Source organism: Megachile rotundata, chromosome 1 (assembly GCF_050947335.1).
Source record: "Megachile rotundata isolate GNS110a chromosome 1, iyMegRotu1, whole genome shotgun sequence".
NCBI lineage: Eukaryota > Metazoa > Arthropoda > Insecta > Hymenoptera > Megachilidae > Megachile > Megachile rotundata.
Genome location: NC_134983.1, coordinates 1320145 through 1339412, shown reverse-complemented (window position 1 = coordinate 1339412; position 19268 = coordinate 1320145). Strand labels below are relative to the sequence as shown.

The 19268-nt window shown below is 38.9% G+C and overlaps 1 protein-coding gene across 10 annotated transcripts in view; it reads left to right on the top strand.

The window, feature by feature from the left end:
• Positions 1 to 19268, top strand: part of Tsp (Thrombospondin) — a 258039-nt gene that overhangs the window by 226191 nt on the left and 12580 nt on the right. For all 10 annotated transcript variants that reach the window (XM_076538099.1, XM_076538082.1, XM_076538102.1 and 7 more), the window contains 2 exons: positions 18208 to 18561; positions 18626 to 18853. In XM_076538099.1, coding sequence (XP_076394214.1) covers positions 18208 to 18561; positions 18626 to 18853 — 582 coding nt within the window. The remainder of the gene's footprint in view (positions 1 to 18207; positions 18562 to 18625; positions 18854 to 19268) is intronic.

The window sequence follows — 19268 nt, the reverse complement described above, 5'->3', positions numbered from 1 at the left end:
CCTGTTAAAATAATCGTAGCAACTATTTGTGTGCGTTAAAAATGTCAATGTATATTCTGTAAAACAGTGATATAATCGCTTTGCTCTCGTTAAGACACTTACAACAAGAATGCCCCAAAAAGTACTTACACTTCTAGCCTTAGGACCCCCTTCACCAGTCTAGCCTGCGAACTGTTTATATCTTTAACGATTTTCTTGCAGGGTCATTGACAAAGCGTCGATAGTCTACGTTCAACTTTCTAATTTACGAAGTGCAAGCTTCCGAATTCTCTTACATTGGTTTCACTTTTATCAGGAAAATGTCACAATTATGCTGGTAAAAGTTTCGTAAAAAGAATCAAGAAAGAGAAAGTTTTATTCTTGCATTAGGATTGTCCGACCGTTGTATTACTGTTTGTAACGACTCTGGAACCTAGGCTCAGATGTTAACAGCGCTAGTGAGGTAAAGAGCGGCTTTTACCGACTGAACGCCTCGTTTTGACAAATAACTAAATCTAAAGATTGTGGGATTCGTGTGGTGTGCGGTTAAGGAGTGAAATCTACAGGTCAATATCTTTCAACAATAAGGTTTATTCAATAAAATAATGAAGATGATGAATTTAACAAATAACAAGTAACAAATAACAACAGAATATGAAAAGTATATTGGTTTGATCAAAAGAAACTAAATATATTTTGATATAATATTAACAATAGAAATAATAGAACTCGGATAATTGTGAATCTAACTAAATGATACTCGCTAGCTAATGCTTTATATTGAATCGTACTTAAATCTGACCTTGGATAAGGCTAACTTCGCTTTTATAAAATTAACTGAATTCAATATTCTATAAGATTTGATTCTCGGTTTCGAACGCTATCACAATGACAAAATTTATCTGGATTAATACGTTTGTAATTTATAATGAATATTCTTTTACGAAATTAATAATATTAGCGTGTTATAGTCTACCGCAGCGAGGAATCCGGCCTAAGTGTAATTCTCTAAGTGTACCTAGATACGCTTTCGCAGAGTTAGATTAATGATTTTATCCGATATCTAACGCGGTGTAGTCGACTACTGAAATTACGCTAATGACAGAACAATATTCTTTCAAAATTCCAAAATTTGTTTGAATCTAAATGAACTTTACTCGGAACAGTTACTCTTTTAATTTGACTCGACAACTAATTGTCCATGACCCTTTTTGTCAAAACGAACACTGACAGCCAAGACCAGATCGCTTAATTGGGGAGCCTGTTGTTCACTGGCTACTAGAACGACCCAACGATACAGGAAAAGGGTGAACAGTATAAGTCTAACAGGGTAGCAAATAAAAATTAATTCTAATATAAAATCGTAATTGCTGAACTGCCACCCAAAAAATACGGGCTTCAGAGACCAAGCCGCTCAAATGGGGACCCTGCTATTCGCTGGCTACGAAATTACCCAGAGCGAACACCGAGAATCTGACGGCGCGTTAGCAATCCGACGAAAAATCAAATACGAATAGCTGAGAGCTATCGTTTCAATGTCTTAGCCTTTCTTGACGCTGAGTATAGCACTCTCCTAAAGGAGTTTCAGACACGAGACCGTTTGAATGGGGAGCCTGTTGTTCGCTGGCTACTACAACGACCCACGATCAAGTATCCAAATGGCGTATACCCGCTTTACCAGTCAAGTATTAACCCATTGACTGCCAGCTACGAGATATCTCGTAGTTAGCGTGTGTATCAAAACTGCCAGTTACGAGTTATCTCGTAGTGTTTTTTTTTTTTCAATAAAAATTACTGTAAATGCTATTACAATATTATATCAGTAACTTAAAATAATTATAATTTGTAAAATTTCATGTATTCTTCAAAATAAAACCTTGGCACTGTGGCGACAGGGAAAGTTCCGAGTGGGAAGCGAGGTCTGGATTTTGTCAGAGATCTTTTGACCCGTCGAGTCAATAGAGTCATTAAGTTGTAAATAATTTTGCGCTGGCTCGGCGGGTCTAAGAGGCCCTCGGCCCTTTCCACTCGGGACTTCCTAAAAAAGGAGAGAGTTTTCTCCTTCGTCGGAAAATGTTTTCGGGAGACATTCGAGTCTCGATCTCCGCAGTAAACGCATCGCGCCTTCTATATCAATAAAGTATTTTGCCACATACACGATTGTCTTCATTTCACGTACATCACCTCAGCACCCAGGGCAAGACGCTCTGAATATGTCTGGCAGTCAATGGGTTAAGAATCGTTTCGGTTCTTGCCAGCGAAAACTGTTCCGGTTATACTTATCTGAAGACTTCTAGCTCGCTCGACTTCAAAAACTGTTCTGCGATTTAGGCAGGTTTCGTTCGGCCTTTTATACTTGCAGGCCTGTCGATTTCTTGGAAAACCCCCATAACGTCGAAATATATAATTTTCATATAAATTCGTAATTAGACATTAATTGTGCAAACGAACGATTCAATTACATTATTAATATCGCATTTTACATAATAGTTTATGTTCCTGGTATAAAAGTAGTAATTTAGTAGTGTTTTAATGAGAATTGCATTTTCTATCTTCTTCTATATACTACGCATGACTTTCATACGGATCGGATCTAAATGTATAAGCATACGATGCTAACTAACATTTGACTTTAGTTCTGGATAACATAATACTAGTAAGCTTGATGTGTATTGATTGATTTGTTTAATTAATAGGTTTTAATAACTAATAATGTCCTAATTGTAAAATTTATTCCTATCCTTCTCTAAGATTACGCGAGAATATTAGGAAATTCGGGGCGAGCATCGCAGCACGTAGGCACATAGCATTGCGGAATTTTCCATATAGAATTATACATTTATTAGAATAACTATAAAATAATACATTAATCTTGTTTTAATTGTTCTAACTTAATATTTGATTAACTTTGTGAAACATATTATCCTTTTTAAATCGAAAACATAAAATAATTATTACAAATTAAAAATATGTATATATACTTCATTACCGATTGCCGAACTCTATGGAATGTTCTAGAAGCATCGTGTGCTTATATTGTACATTTAGATTCGATCCGTATGGAAGTCGTGCGTAGTATGTTATAGAAGAAGATAGAAAATACAAATTTCATTAAAACACTACTAAATTACTATTTTTATATCAGGAACATAAACTATTATGTAATTGAATCGTTCGTTTGCACAATTAATGTCTAATTACGAAATCGATAGGCCTGCGAGTATAAAAGATCGAGCGAAACCTGCCTAAATCGCAGAACAGTTTTTGAAGTCGAGCGAGCTAGAAGTCTTCAGATAAGTACAACTGGAACAGTTTTCGCTGTCAAGAGCCGAAACGATTCTTAATACTTGACTGATAAAGCGGGTATACGTCATTTGGATACTTGATCGTGGGTCGTTGTAGTAGCCAGCGAATAGCAGGCTCCCCATTTGAGCGGCTTGATCTCTGAAGCCCGTATTTTTTGGGTGGCAGTTCAGCAATTACGATTTTATATTAGAATCAATTTTTATTTGCTACCCTATTAGATTTATACTGTTCACCCTTTTTCTGTATCGTTGGGTCGTTCTAGTAGCCAGTGAACAACAGGCTCCCCAATTAAGCGATCTGGTTTTGGCTGTCAGTGTTCGTTTTGACAAAAAGGGTCATAGACAATTAGTTGTCGAGTCAAATTAAAAGAGTAACTGTTCCGAGGAAATAATTCATTCAGATTCAAATAAATTTTGGAATTTGGAGTTAGTAAAAGAATATCGTTCTGTCATTAGCGTAATTTCCGTAGTCGACGAAATTACGAATTTCCGTATTACGAATTACCAAAGATAAATTTATTTTTCAACATGGTAAAGCTATAATTCACCGAATTAAAATGGAAGAACAACTTTTTCAAAAAGAAAACGTATCGGTTTTATCATGGCCAGCATGCTCCTCAGACCTGAATATTATTGAAAATTGTTGACGAGAACTAGCACGTGCTGTATATAAGAATGGAAAACAGTATGATAATATTGAACAATTAAAAGAAGCTATTATTATTAGAATGGGATAATTTGCCAACTTGTATTCAAAGTAACAGAAAATAAGGGCGGATATACTGTAACGAGGCATATTTTCATTTAGTTGATCAGCTTTTTTTTTGGTTGTTATGCCTCGTTACGAGGATCTCCAAGCGGACCACCTCGCCGCTGGGGCAAGAATGTGTGAGAGAGTGCCTGTGTCTTTTTTTTTAATATTGCGCGCGACACTTTTTCTACGTACTAGTTATCTAACCGTATTAGTTAACTAACAAATCAAAATTCGATTTTTAACACAAAAAATTAATTTGTAACACTAATATAATCATTTTATCTAAAAGCATTTAAATAATTTATCTCAGAATCGAAGATATTAGTTTTGTCCACGTTTTCGCCGTTTTTCGCCACTGTGCAACGTGGGGCCAGAGTAGAGTTGACCAAGGGACGCGAGTACCTACCATTAAAGGCCTCTTTTGTTCTAGTCGGTTTGAAATTTCTGTTACTCGTACCGTTAATTACAACGACGAGTCTTTGTTTTCGTATCTAGCAATAGACGATCGTTTTTGTCTCGTTGACACCTACCTGTACCCCGTGTGTACGGGTGGATTTCCATTATTATTGCCGCGATTGTCGCTATATCGAAAACTCTGTAACGGATCCTTACTGTTTGTTTGCCTCTTCGATTTCTACCGGCATGCAAGGTCGATTATACCGAGTCTTTGTTCTGTATTAGAAGTCGGCACCCGTCAAGGTTTAGGCTGTCGGTTGTTGTTTTTTTTTCTTGAGCGTGTATTATCGCTTCTTCATCGTCAGCTTAACTTCGGATTAGACTTAGCGAAAAAAAAAATTTAATTATGTCCGGCTCCGAGGCCACCGATACTGCTCGCGCTCGCCGCTTCGCCCTCCAAGAACAGAGGGCCGAGCTGCGGGAGATCTGTTCCTCGTTCGTGGAAAGACATAATGCCGTTGACGTAATTATGTTAATAGATCTGCTAGGACTCCAGGTTACTGGTAAGTGGACCACGTTGGCTGACCGATTCAAGCGTTACCATTTCCGACTTGAATTTGGTCCCGACGCGGCCGAGTGGGACCCAGCAGTAGACGAGGCGGACGGCGCGCTGACCAACAGCGCGGTCGAAACTCTGGTGGCAAGCAGCCGAGGAAAGGACTTGTTCGACAGATACGAGTTCATCCTCCGTCTTTCCCCTCTAAATGGGCCCGGGTACCCATTGAGAGCGCGCACGAATTTCAATTTGTTCTCCGCCGCCGCCCCGACCTTTACCGTGACCGAACCTTCGCGTCCGGTCGCGGAGCGGCCAGCGGAAGAAAACGTATCCGCGCCTAACCTACCGGAAGATCCCGATCCTCTCCCGAATTACCACGCGGATGGGTGAAGGACCGCCAGTGGCTGCCCACTGGTCAGTCCGTCGATCGTTATCGGGACCTCCTTAGTCTTCACTCTGAAGGGGTGGAAATGTCCCAGCCGGCGGATACTACTCCCCACCGCCCCCTAGCTAACGCGAGTCCACCGCGGGTTAGGGATTCGTGTTTCGCGGAGTCCGGACTTACCGGACAGAGGGGTGATTGCGAAGCGCGTCACGCTTCCCCACCGCTGGAGACGCGAGGTTCTTCGGCTCCCCTTCCCCAACTCGAACCGATCGGCAGCGGTCGCCGAGCTACGCGCTCCGAAAGGGAGGGGATTCCTGCCGCGTCGCGGTCGATAAGAGAGCGAGCGACGGGTCAGCATGAACACTATCTTACCGGGCCTCCCACTCTCTCGCCAACAGATTTAGTACGACAGCAGTGGGAGCGACGTGGAGGTTCCACTGCCAGCTGTCACCGAATTTCGCGTCAGCTGTTATGAACCGCAACGCGACGAACGACGCGAAGGAAGACGCGAAAGAAAAGATGAGGACTGCGATCGTCTACGTGTTCGCGACCCCGTGGAGAACCTGGCGTCCCGGGGCCACTCTCGCGTTCCCTCCCCACCCGGGGCAGGTTTCTCAGAACTCGAAGATGTCGACCGCGAACGCGTTTCTGTTCTAACATAAGAAGGACGGCGCGAGAGGAGCGAAGAGATTCGTGATCTTCTTTCTCTTGATCGTCCCCGTTCTCGCGACCCCGTGGACAACCTGGCGTCCCGAGTACACCCCCGCGTTCCCTCCCCATTCGGGGCTGGTTTTCCAGAGCGCGGAGGTGTCGAGCGCGATTATGCCACTGTTCTGCCGCGTGAAGAACGGCGCGAGAGGAGGAGAGAGACTAGCGATCTTCCCCTCTCGATCGCCTAAGTTTTCGCGACCCCGTGGACAACCTGGCGTCCCGGGGTTATCCCCGTGCTCCCTCCCCAACCGGGGATAATTTCTTCGAGCGCGGGGATTATCGTTCTGATTTGTATCGCCGCGCGGAGGCCCGTGACTTTGCCCCGAGGGCGCCAGTGGAGGCGCCCCGTGACCACTAGGGTGGCCCTTATTTTTCGACTTTCGATTTTTTTTGGTCTCACCCCCTAAAATTTTGACACTTGATGAAAAAATGATAATGTCAAAGTTTCAGCATGATTAGATAACAGGAACCCGTGCCGCAATCGAGTTGAAGTTTTGAAAATTTGCACGATTTCAGGTTAGCGTCGAATATGTTAGTGACCTTTTATTTTAAAAGTATCAGTGAATATTTTATAATGAAAATATAATTTTTTATACATATAATTTTAGTGTTGGTGTATGATTTTCAAAAATATACTAAAAATTACTGAATGTTACCGCAAATGTTAGTATGAATCTCATTCTGTAGTTGCTGAAGCGGTCATCTCGAATACGAAAACTAATCTCCTATTCAGTCAGCCATTACAGATGTTATGTAAAATGAAACAAATATTTCGGTATTAAAGAAATGTATAGTAGGTGTTCTGCATGATAGATATACAAAAAGATTCCCGGCAGTGGTGAATATTATTGAGTTTTACCCGATCCCTTGATCAGGTAAGAAGTATCGCTTTTTAAAAAATTTCAAAAAGCTTGGCCTAAGATTAATTTATCCAATTTTAAAACAGGTATACAAGATTCTTATGTTTATGGAAAGCTCCAGGATGTAGAAGAAAAAATAAATTTTTGCTTGTACCATTTACGACAAAAGCAGCCGCGAGATAATTACAAAGAACTTTTGGAGTTGATGATAATTTTTCTTGGTGGATCTCTTCCACGAGGAAATACTTTTCATGTTCCTGGAGCGTTTCATAATGCTAGGTGGATAGCTAAAGCAATTTACGTACTAAAAATTTATTTATTCCGACAAGAATTTTTATTGGCACGATTTTTGCCGAACCATGCGCGTGACAAAGTCCCCTTGGGCGGAGGAGTGGGGCCGGTAATTTGGGGGGGATCCTCGTAACGAGGCATAACAACCAAAAAAAAAGCTAATCAACCAAATGAAAATATGCCTCGTTACAATACTCATTATTAACTTTGTATTAATTGCAATGCAACTTCCTTTTTTGTAAAATTATATGTATACATTTTGTGAATGTGCTATCATTTCGCCACCAGTATTCGTATATTTCTTCTGCTTGCTTAGAAGGCTAGCAAGGCCAACCATATTTACTAAGAAATTCCTTCTGCAATGTAACAATTAGAATGGTATGTATTACGTTAAAAAATTCTAAGTAGTCTTTAAGAAATTAAAGATAGCACACATGTGTTATCTTTTTGTCCAAGGGTGTACGTTCGGCAAAACATCAAGCAATGTAGGTTCTGTATGATGTGCGGAAAACTTCAGACCCGAAATATTTGCTTATACAGAATGATGACTGTATTACAGGAAATAATGGAAATGTCCACCTTGCTTCTGCGTCAATTCATTTATGAAAGTTCTTCACCATGTAGGCACTACGCATTATGCGTGACGAGTAATTCAAAGAAGAAAAAAGTCAGTTATTACAAGATGTATTATCACGATAACACAACACGCACTACCGACAATATTAAATTTATTTTATTTATTTTTATAAGTCGAAAAATATATCTTTACGACACAAATTATTTTTAACGAATATGCACGGATGCGTATTTCGACCGAACGTTTGTAACGTAAGTCAACAAATTAGAAGCAAACTAGTGACCGCCTACCCCTCAACAAACTAAGAAGCTAACAAGGAACATTATCCAATCGACAATCGCCGATTTTGATGCGCTTTGAGTATGATATAGAACGCAAAAAAATATTTGACACGTATTTTTTTTATCGGCCATCGTCCATGCTGAAGGAGTGAAAATGGCCCCTAAAGTTGGGGTTGCCAAACATATTTTCTCGAATATCTCAGGAACTATTAGGCCTAGACAAAAAATTAAAAGCGAAAATTTTTCAGTTTTAGAAGACCAATAATATGGCGTAAATGGATTTTTGAAGAATTTATTTAAAAAAAAAATATGTTAAAAATTAACATTATTTTGCAAATTTTTTAAATAAAACTTTGTGCTATTTTGATCAAATTTCACATATGTAAACTATAGGTCTGTAGCGGCACATGGTTCGCAGCGTTGGTAGAAATTAGCATTGGCCGTTTACAGATGTTTAGGTGTAGGCAGTTAAGCCTACCTTAAAGTCTGTAAGACGGAGAAATTATTTTATGTTTTTTGGACGTGCGTAGCTCAATAGGCTACCCTACTGAAGTGGTTGCGTGGATTAATTACGCGGATTAAATAACTTAACTATTTTATTAAAATAAACGTTTAACTATTTACAGACTAAAGTAATTAACTATGAACTAGAAACTATAACTACAAACTGTAAAATTGGACTTTGTACAGAAATGGAAACGCGCGTTGACTCTTGGAGTGTACGGTGTGCGAGCTGGACATCGACTGCTTGATTGATCGTGAACCGGTCGATTTATATAGTCGATTGTTTTTCGCGAACGTTCTGACTCGCGAACGTTCTCGCGCGCGCCTCGCCGCACGCGCCTCGTCGCGAATGTTCCAGCGCATGGGCTCGCGAATGTTCTTCCACGCTCGCGCCGTATAGCGAGCGTTCGCGAATGTTCTTTTACGCTCGTGCCGCATAGCGAGCGTTCGCGCGCGTCGAGAATTTTCGGCGGCGGTACGCCACACTACCATAAGCGCAGCCAGCCGTGACAACCAATGTCCCGTTACGGTTGATTAGGCCACAAGGTCAGCGCGAGCCGGAAGGACATTTTCGACCCTCAAATTGTGATTTATAACACTTTTTCCCCCGCCGAAAATGGGAGGACTCAGCGAGGAAAATAACTCCACCCTCTACTGTCTAAGGAGTTACGCCTTTTCCGGAACGGAAAATATATACTTCGGAAAGGCGCCTAAACAGAGATTATCAGTCGAACCTCCGTTTCGGTAACATTGTATATTCCATATCATTTCTGTAACATTACATATAGTTCCCATAGTACCACTTAAACACCTCATCTCTTGCAAACACACTGCTGCGAGTATTATTCATCATACCTTACCTACCTCGCGACAGACAAAAGACAAAATACGGATAAATTGAAATTCGTTCGGTGCACAACTGATTTCTATACGTAATATTCTGGAAATTGTATTATATTACATTTGTTACAGTAACTTATTTAAAAAAAGAATTTGATGGTCCAGAGGTGCCTCTATAAAAATATGCCGTTCGAGTTAGGTATCGCATTTGATCCGCGTTATGGGCGCGTACTGGTGGCAGTATTCGACGCACGGAGGATCTCAACGCGTAAATTGTACTTGTGCGAATTGTAATATCTTCATAATGATGTAGAATACCTGCAATTAAAGGAATTACATCTGTTGATTAAGAATTGCTTCACAATTGTAAAATATATATTGTTAGCTTGGGTAACTTTGAAAATATCACTTTTTTAATATTTTTTTAACTTTTTAAAATTTCGAAGAATATGATAAGAAATATCATATCGCCGAATAAAACTTTGACAGTTTTAAGCATTAAAAAATCGCTACTAGATTAATACAACCTTCTGATGTATGTGGTTGTAGAACATGGAAAAATTTCGCGCATGAAATATCAAATCTTTTGCCTACGTTAGATTTACCAATTAACAAGTACATAAAGTGATTTGTTTGTACACGACCAAGGTCCACCGTCTTTCTCGGGCTCGTCGCTCTCACATCACTAACTCGTCAGTGTTTATCCTTAATAATTCAAAAATTAAGTTCTAACGGACATTTTGGTAATGGAAAAAGTTGTTCAGTATCATCCTAGTGACCACCCCTTAAAATTATGCCCACCGGTAGCCGGACACCCTGTATTTACTAGGCAGGAACAGTATGCAGTGCAAGAGTCTCTTCTGGTTTTGTGCAATGAAATCACACGAATTGTTGTTTCATTTTTTCTATTTAAATATGTTCGAATTACAATCAAAAGTCGAAAAGATTATATTTGTTGGTATCTTGTAATTGGTCTCGAGGATTGAACGTTCATTTCGGATACGGAGATTATGAAAGAAAATTACAAAATTATATTTTTTATCATCATGCAATCCGAAAAGTTTTGTATATCTTTTATTGAACACACTGTATTTCATTCCGATGGTATTGTTAGTTTTCCTCCGAGACATGGTATATTTTGCTGACTCGCGAGAGTTGATTTATTCAAAAGAAATTAATCTTCGGAATAATGTTTCAAAGATGAGTCCGAAAACGGTTGACTTTAGTATTAATTCTACATGCGAAATGGTTGACGTGTATTAATTCTGATTTTTGGTTCGAAACGGTTGACCTTTTTATTAACTCCGACAATACGTTTCGTCTTCACTTCCTCGAAACGACGGAAGTATAAAGAGGCATGCTCATTGGCTCTCATTAGAAACGTTAATTTTCCAATTAACATGCCCCTTGATGTTGGGCCCACCCTCTCTTGCGCCCTGTGCCTTTTTTGGACGAGGGCGGGAAAAATACCGATGAGTACGGGAGGATATCGAAATAATACCGCTACGAAAAGACCGAGGTCCAAACTCGGTGACCCTTTTGAAGACGACATAAGAGTTAGAAATTCTAAAGGCACTGTTTGAAAAAATGTACAATTAAATTGTCGGCAATGGCTAAAATTTGTCTTTAAAAAATAACTGTTAGACTCGGAACCATTACAAACTGCTTACGAAATCCACGCGTATTGTGTTCTGTCACACGTTCGGAACATATATTGTTTTTTGATCAGGCATTAATTTCTTCCAATTGAACTAAAATAGAGTGATTAGCGCGACCAACCTTAATTATTAGAGGTAGATGATTAAGTAGATCAAGACAGGAATTACCGCTTTGCGTTATACATTGCCGTGTATACATTGACCCAGAACTAGTGTAAGAAGCAAAAAAAAAATGATAGATGTGATAATTCTGAGAAACTGTTTCCTTCACCAAAATATTGGTTCAGATTTCGTTTTTGAGTTATTAAAGAAAAATTGACCAATGAGTACGCGCGGGAAGCATGCAATGAACCACGTGAACAAAATATTGGAATTGATGGTCAAATGTGGGTGTGAACACGTAGAAACAGGTGTAATTATAGATTTGTAACGTTAGCAGGAAAGTACAATTGTTTAAGTTAGTTTTGAATAATAGTTTACTTGTTTTCGCTTGTTTATCTGTCACTATTACATTAGGATATTATTGAAAAATGACAGCAAAATAATACAGTGAAAAAGGATAGTGAAATATAGTAGTGAAGTAAAGTGAGTTCGTTCATCCAGCCGTGACATCGATTGATGTGTGTGTAGGTTTTGTTACAAAAGGTTGTAACCGTGCTGGTTACATACATATAAGTACACCCTTTACATTTGTCCATATCAGCAGTAAGGGCTATCTCCCTATGCCGGGTACAAGCCGCGATCCTTGTCCTGAGGGTCAATGCTTAGAATATTTGCTACATTTAAGGATAATTATGCGTGTGCATCGATCCCGTCTCCCTAGCGATCGAAGGAGGTCGATGCGAAGAATCAATTTCGGCTGTGACGGATCGGTGAGGGGACGGAAGAAAAGTTCCCTGAGATGGAGGGCAACCAGGGCGAGCGGCTCTCCACATACCGATACGTACACTCACGGACTATTTCTTTAACAGGGCATCAGTGCAAACGCACGTGTCCGGGGGAATCGCCCTTCCGGCTGCTCTTCCGGGAGCGGTACCCAAAGGGGAACAGAAAGGAAATAGAGAATCCGCGAGTATCTATGAAATGTTTGACTTTATTTTGGGTCGAAGCGGACTCTTCGAAAATAACGGAAACGAGCCTCTCGCGGTACAAAGTACGGTACGGTAGGGAATTGCGGGAAAAGATATCGCAACACGGGGCTCACGGTACGCGCGAGTTGTACAGATCGATTAAAGGGATACGCTTTCGACAACACGCCCTCTTGGGGGTCGTGGACCTATAAAATACAAAAGAAAGAGAAAATAATCCGTACTGCGGTTAGCGGCTCAGAATCGCGGAAGCGGGAAACGAGCAAAGACGCGAATCGGTATAAAAAATATTCCGCGAATACACCCCGCGGCGAGGGGTTTGGCAGGGCGGAGGCCGGCGGGCCTGGTGGCTACTCGTAACGTGGCATGAAAATATGCCTCGTGACACGGCACAGTACGTCTGAAAACGAACCAAAGAAAATCTCTTCTAAATTGTTTAGCAATAAAATAATTTTCGGAAAAAAAAATACACCGACTTCGAAATGCACTAAAAAGTATAAAATAATTTCTATTTCCTAATGAAGTAATTTCTATTTCATTCAATCATACAATTACGTAACAGATATGAATGAAACCTACTTACTCGTTAGGTAGTATATTAAATACATTTCAACCTTTTTGGAGGCGGCGCAAAATTAAAAGATTTTCTTGAACATGTCAACCTTTGGACAGCCGGACATAGGCAAAGCTTGTATAGCTATTTTTTTTTCTATACATATAACTCGACAGCACGCCGCGAAGTGGGTGTTAGTGCGTATAGAATGTAACTATGGTCTATCTAGCCCTTTGCGGACGGGACGGTTCGAAGTGAACCGTGGGGCCGAGCTCCTGCCGCGATAGTCATTAAAAATTGCCAGCGTATATTTCTGCTTAAACGCGGTTTTCGTTCATAGCATTCCAAGTCAAATTCTGGACATATTATATGTACATGCACAGATTTACGTGCATGAACACATGTACGCGTTTCTCGGTTTAATCAACTGTTTTCGCCAAACGCATATATGAGTTCTTCGGTCAATTTGATGATTTACGCAGAACGCATATATGCGGCGGTAGTCCGCAAAGGGCTAGATTCATAGAGTATGCGACGGAAAGACTCGATCGCCGCATACACTATAAAGATAGAGCCCATCTGCCGCAAATTTGGTAATTCCCGCGTCGTGGGCTCCGCTTATAGGTTCTTAGATCCATGATACATGCGAACGAAGTCAATTCAATTTCATTTATATGCGAAATGAAGATGCAGTCGTTACATTTACGTATATTACCAGATATATCTATAATGGTACGTATTCCTTCTCAGGATTTATTAATTTCCAATACGCCATACCACAATCAACTGGTTATTGGCAGCAACGTTTACTGAGGTATTTTTAATTTTGTGCCGCCTCCGAAAAAGTTGAAATGTATTTAATATACTACCTAACGAGTAAATAGGTTTCATTCATATCTGTTACGTAATTGTATGATTGAATGAAATATAAATTACTTCATTAGGAAATAGAAATTATTTTATACTTTTTAGTGCATTTCGAAGTCGGTGTATTTTTTTTCTGAAAATTATTTTATTTCACGCTTTTTAGTGGAATGGGCAGAATTGTATAGGATACTGTGAGACAGTTCTTCCGGGCTATTTTTTGTCTGCGTAAATGCCATGAGCAAAATTAAGTAAAAGACAACATGGATATTCGTTTTTCAATTTTTTCTGCAACAATAATCCTTTGCAACTAAAAAATGAAAAAAGTTTTGGTAATGGTACCAATGGGGAGTCAGACTCTACAAGATGCGAAAGGCTTTGTTCCGATCGCACCATCCACCTAGGAAAAAACCGGCGAACATGCATAGAAAAAAAAAATAAGGGACACTCTTTCAGGGACAAGTACAAACTAATTACATCATGATTGAGAGTGCTTCATCCATTTGTTCTTTGTTAATTTTCTTTGCAAAAATTTACTGCGCATGTGTATCTCTTACGGTTTAGGACTTCGCAAGGGTTAAAGTATCCGTAAAATAATAGCAGATCCTGCGCAACAAATTTTCTAACAAATCAAATTGATGCAGTTTTAGAACGATACGGAGACTGTACCAAGCAATGGGAATAATACACCAACGTCAACATGAACTCATCTTGCTGTATAAGTCGCGTGTCAGAGCAGTAAAGCTTAGTTAGTGTTTTGGTACAGTGCGTTGTAATTGCCCTTTCTTGTCTTTCCCGTGCATAGCACGGAGCGTTCCACTAATATTAATAACAATAGTTTTCCGCTAATATCACGGAAACTAGAGTTTTCCGTCAATTATGCATAAGGAAAACCTCGTTCAGAATCATGCCACTAATAACGTATTAGAAGGATATTAAAATCGTTCGAAGTTGGTTTCAAAAGTTAACAACAATTTTCGCTAATATCTCGAAAACAAAAGCTTTCCGTCAATTATGCAAGAGGAAAAAGTGGTCCAGAACCACGCCCCTAATAACATATTCGAAGGACATTAAAATCGTTCGAAGTTGATTTCAAAAGTTAATAACAATTTTTCGCTAATATCTCGAAAACAAAAGCTTTCCGCGAAATATGTATATGAACAAAATTGTTCAGAATCATGTCCGTGATAAGATATTAAAAGCGCACTAAAATTGAGAAAAGTTTATTTCAAAAGTTGATGGTCGTTTTGCAATAACAATACTTTGCAATTAAAAAATGAAAAATTTTTTGGTAATGGTACCAATGGGGAGTCAGAACCTACCACATGCAAAAGGTTTCGTTCCGATCGGTCCATCCAGCTAGACCGTAATGCGCGAACATACATAGAAAAAAAAAAAAAAAAAAAAAAAAATATATATACTGATCGAATTGAGTAACCTCCTCCTTTTTCGAAGTCGGTTAAAAACCGTACACGATCGGGAGGTAAAACCGACCTGGTAACATAGATAAATCGGCTATCTTACCCTCGCCGCATACGCGCCTCAACCCGAGGAGTCAGAAGTTCAACCCGAACTGTAGCATTGCTAGAATAAGATTATAAAAATTTGTTCTTTGGGCGTATATCAATGCTGGCGAAACGTTGGAAATTCGCTTCTTTTAGGACACAGCTTACACCTGAAAGCCTCAACTGTAATACTTGTTTGATGCCAGGTCGTGAAAGCTTCAAGTCTCTCTACTTTCAACCTATTCGTTCGACTCTGTTCTAGACTTACGTAGTAAACAAATTAGTATTTCACAATTAGTACCTTAGTTAAGGGGACTGTCTCGTTTCAGTTTATCTCCGAATTGATCGAAGCGACGATGTCTATGAACGGAGAATACTAGAAATAGAAAATCTGTAAACTAGACAACTCGCGTCGCGTCATCTATCGACTAGATCTAGAAATATACCTAAACTCTATTGCTCACCTATTCCTATTCCTATTACCCGCCACCTTTTGGCAGAGAAACGACGCGAAGGCATCGTTGCCGGATTGTTACGCTGTTGCCATATCTATCAATCTATTTTTAGACGTCAAGCAAATTGTAGAAATACGGGCTCGAGCCAAGTTTCCTAATCCCAGCGAGCGCGACTCGAGGAAAAAGGGAGAGGATAATCAAAAATGCACTTGAGTCAAATGAAATATCCAATACGAGAGTCGATAACATATAAAAAAAAGACATCTTACACCAAGTTTTGAACCCCTTATTTCAACCATGGGGGCAATAAAAAGGGAAAAACAAAATTTCGGTTGTTGACTTATTTTGCCTATTTAATCTCGTACAAAAATTCCAAAAAGATTCTAAAACATTGAGATTCACATAGTGCACATTACAGAATTTTTTCAGATTTTTATATTGCAAACTGTAGTTATAAAAAACGAAAAACCATATTTATGAATTTTACGTCATATCTCCTTATATTCAGAAACGTAAAAAAAGATATCAACAGTATTATTGATTCGTGCCTCGTAATCTTTAGGGCGCCGGATCAAATCTCGCTTGTTGGAAACGGTTTTAGTTTTTTCATGTTATATTCTTTTAATTTTCTTTTTTGTAATACTTTTAATATGGGTTAAGTTACGTGATATTATCCACAATAATTCCAGTATTATGTTAAATACCACCGCATGTACTATTATATACAATTTCTTTTTATCTTATGGATATAGAAATGTATAACGATAATTCAAAAAGATATTTGCATCAGAAGCTAATGCATTAATGTCACATTTTGATAATTATTCATAATTATTTCAAATATATTTTATAATAAGAAAACGAATTAACAGTCGGTAAGAGATAATGTGTTATATTATTTTCTGTTATTTAAATTCGGTGCAATGTGATTCCGTTATTATGACTATTAGAACATAAAATGTTAGAAAATTCCCAGTGATCCACCCTAATAAAGCAAGGACGACGGGCACATGGCCGTCTTACGATGACCACCACGGGGTAAAGGCCTGACGCTGTGACATGCGGGCCATAAAACAACCCTGGGGCCTCAAGTTTCGCGACGACTAGGAAACCTCGCGGAACGGGAAGAGGGCATTCGTTTAGAGATCTTGGAAAGACATCCTTCTCTCGAGGACACTACTTCGCCCACGGAATTGGCTTATAGAAAATATATAGTATTTTTAAAATTGAACTTAGTTGGCGTTACAATCATTTTCTACCTCGTCTTACAAAAATTTCAAGAAATTGTGTGGGTAAATGCGTAGAACCGGTGACTACGATTCTTGTGGTTCCGGGTTCGATTTCCGGCAACCGATAGGAATTTTTTCTCTCCGATTCCATATTATTGTATCGTAAATGAGATCCGACGATTCTGATAAATTGTTAAGAATAAAACATTCCGTTGGATGCGTTTGAGCAAAGCATGTCAAAAATTATTATGTACAAGGTTTCTCAAATACAATTCAGAAAATCTTTATTTTAAGGAATGAAAAATATATTACGCGTCGTTCTAAAATATGTCGGTTTAGAGGACAAAAGTATTTAATATAAGAAAAAGAACAAGATGCAATTCGCGCACGACTTTACTTTTCAATTTCTCACGCTCGACTCTTGCGCTCGACTCCTCACTTCATTCTGACTCCACGATACACTTCCTCCCCTAAATTCAATCACACACGCATTCCTATTACGACGAATTGTTACCCGATCCAAATACTTTTCATTCACATTGTAATCGATCCAAACACTCTTCATTCGCACATCGCTTTAATTTATACCGCACAAAAATTCTTATCTCGCACCCCACACTTATAATAATACTGCTTATTGCGATAAAGTATACGAAATATAAACAGAACATGATACGATTGAAAATATTTGGGTATTTTTAATTCGTTATCAAATGAATAATGCAATGAAATATATGACGAGCACAATTCTGAAAACTATGTACAGTTATCGACCGTTTCGTATTTTTATCGACGCTCTAGGTAACTTGGCCAAAGTGTCAAAATAGGTGAAAAATACTACGAGCACTGCTATCGGATAATCGTTGAACTATATTTTACGGCTTACGGCCATCTTGCTTGCATAAATTAGCGTCTGTCTCATTCATGCACCTCCGAAAATTCGACTTTATTCTGTACAGAGTATTTATTACTATCTAAAGCGACCAGACCGGCGTGTAGAGAAGTCCACTGATGGCTGCTGTACTCGTAAAAACTTCATTTTCGTAATATTCAAGCGTTAAAGTCGAATCTACGAAAATCGAGTCGTTTCTCTCACACCAATGCGATGTGCGAAGAAGACGAGGCGATTTCGTAGATTCGACTTTAACGCTTGAATATTACGAAAATGAAGTTTTTACGAGTACAGCGGCCATCAGTGGACTTCCCTACAGGCCGCTCTGGTCGCTTTAGATAGTAATAAATACTCTGTACAGAATAAAGTCGAATTTTCTACGGTGCATGAGTGAGACAGACGCTGATCTATGCAAACAAGATGCCCGTCCGCGGGACATTTGCCTTAATGCTCAACGCAAGTCAATTTTATTAATTGATCGAGTAATCTAGTGTTACTACATTACAAATTAATTAATTTTACAGGTATCAGCAATGATGCAGACAACTGTCCTAGGAAGGAAAATCAGAATCAAGCAGATACAGATTTAGATAGAATAGGTGATGCCTGTGATAACTGTCCTTATGTTCGTAACACAAATCAATTAGACCGAGATGGTGACGGTGTGGGTGATGACTGTGACAACGACAACGATACAGACAGAGATGGCAGGCAAGATGATATGGATAATTGTCCTGATATAGCAAATCCGGGACAAAATGACGTTGATCATGATGGCAAAGGAGATGCGTGCGATGATGATATAGATGGCGATGGCATAGAAAATCATCAAGATAATTGTCCTTTCGTATACAATCCAAGCCAACGAAATACTCATTGTAAGTGGATAGAAACATAACAAAACATACAATAAACTGTAATTGCATTTCTTCTATCTATTAGATAAAAATGTTGGTGATGCCTGTTGGATGGATAATGATAACGATACAGTCAAAAATATAAACGACAACTGTCCCAATAACAGCTTAATATGGACAACAGATTTTAGAAAATATACAACAATAGCTTTAGATCCTGTTGGTACTGCTCAACAAGACCCTGATTGGAGGATACTCAATGAAGGTGCTGAAATCCAGCAGCTAGTGAACAGTGATCCTGGAATTGCTATTGGTAACATTAATTATTTGTAATACACTAAAATACATAAGAAAAAACAGTAAAACTTTTCATATAGGAATGAATACTAGTAATCATTAATCAAGCTAACATTTGTTATAATTGCAACTTGCATATTAGCAACTTGTTCTGAACATTGTACTATAAAACAATGCTGTAAAAGTAGTAATTTAAAAAATTTATAATCGACATTTCTTAAATACAATAGACATTTACATTTAAATTTCTCACATCAAAACAGCTAATTGGCTATTGAAATCTCAGGTTAAATCGCAGACCGGTGTTATTGTAATAAAACAGTAACTTTGAAGCCGAGAATTACGAGTTCTATAGTACATACTTTATTTTTTCCATTATTTTTTGGTTTCAATAATATTTATAAAAAATCATATTTTTAAAGCTTAATTAA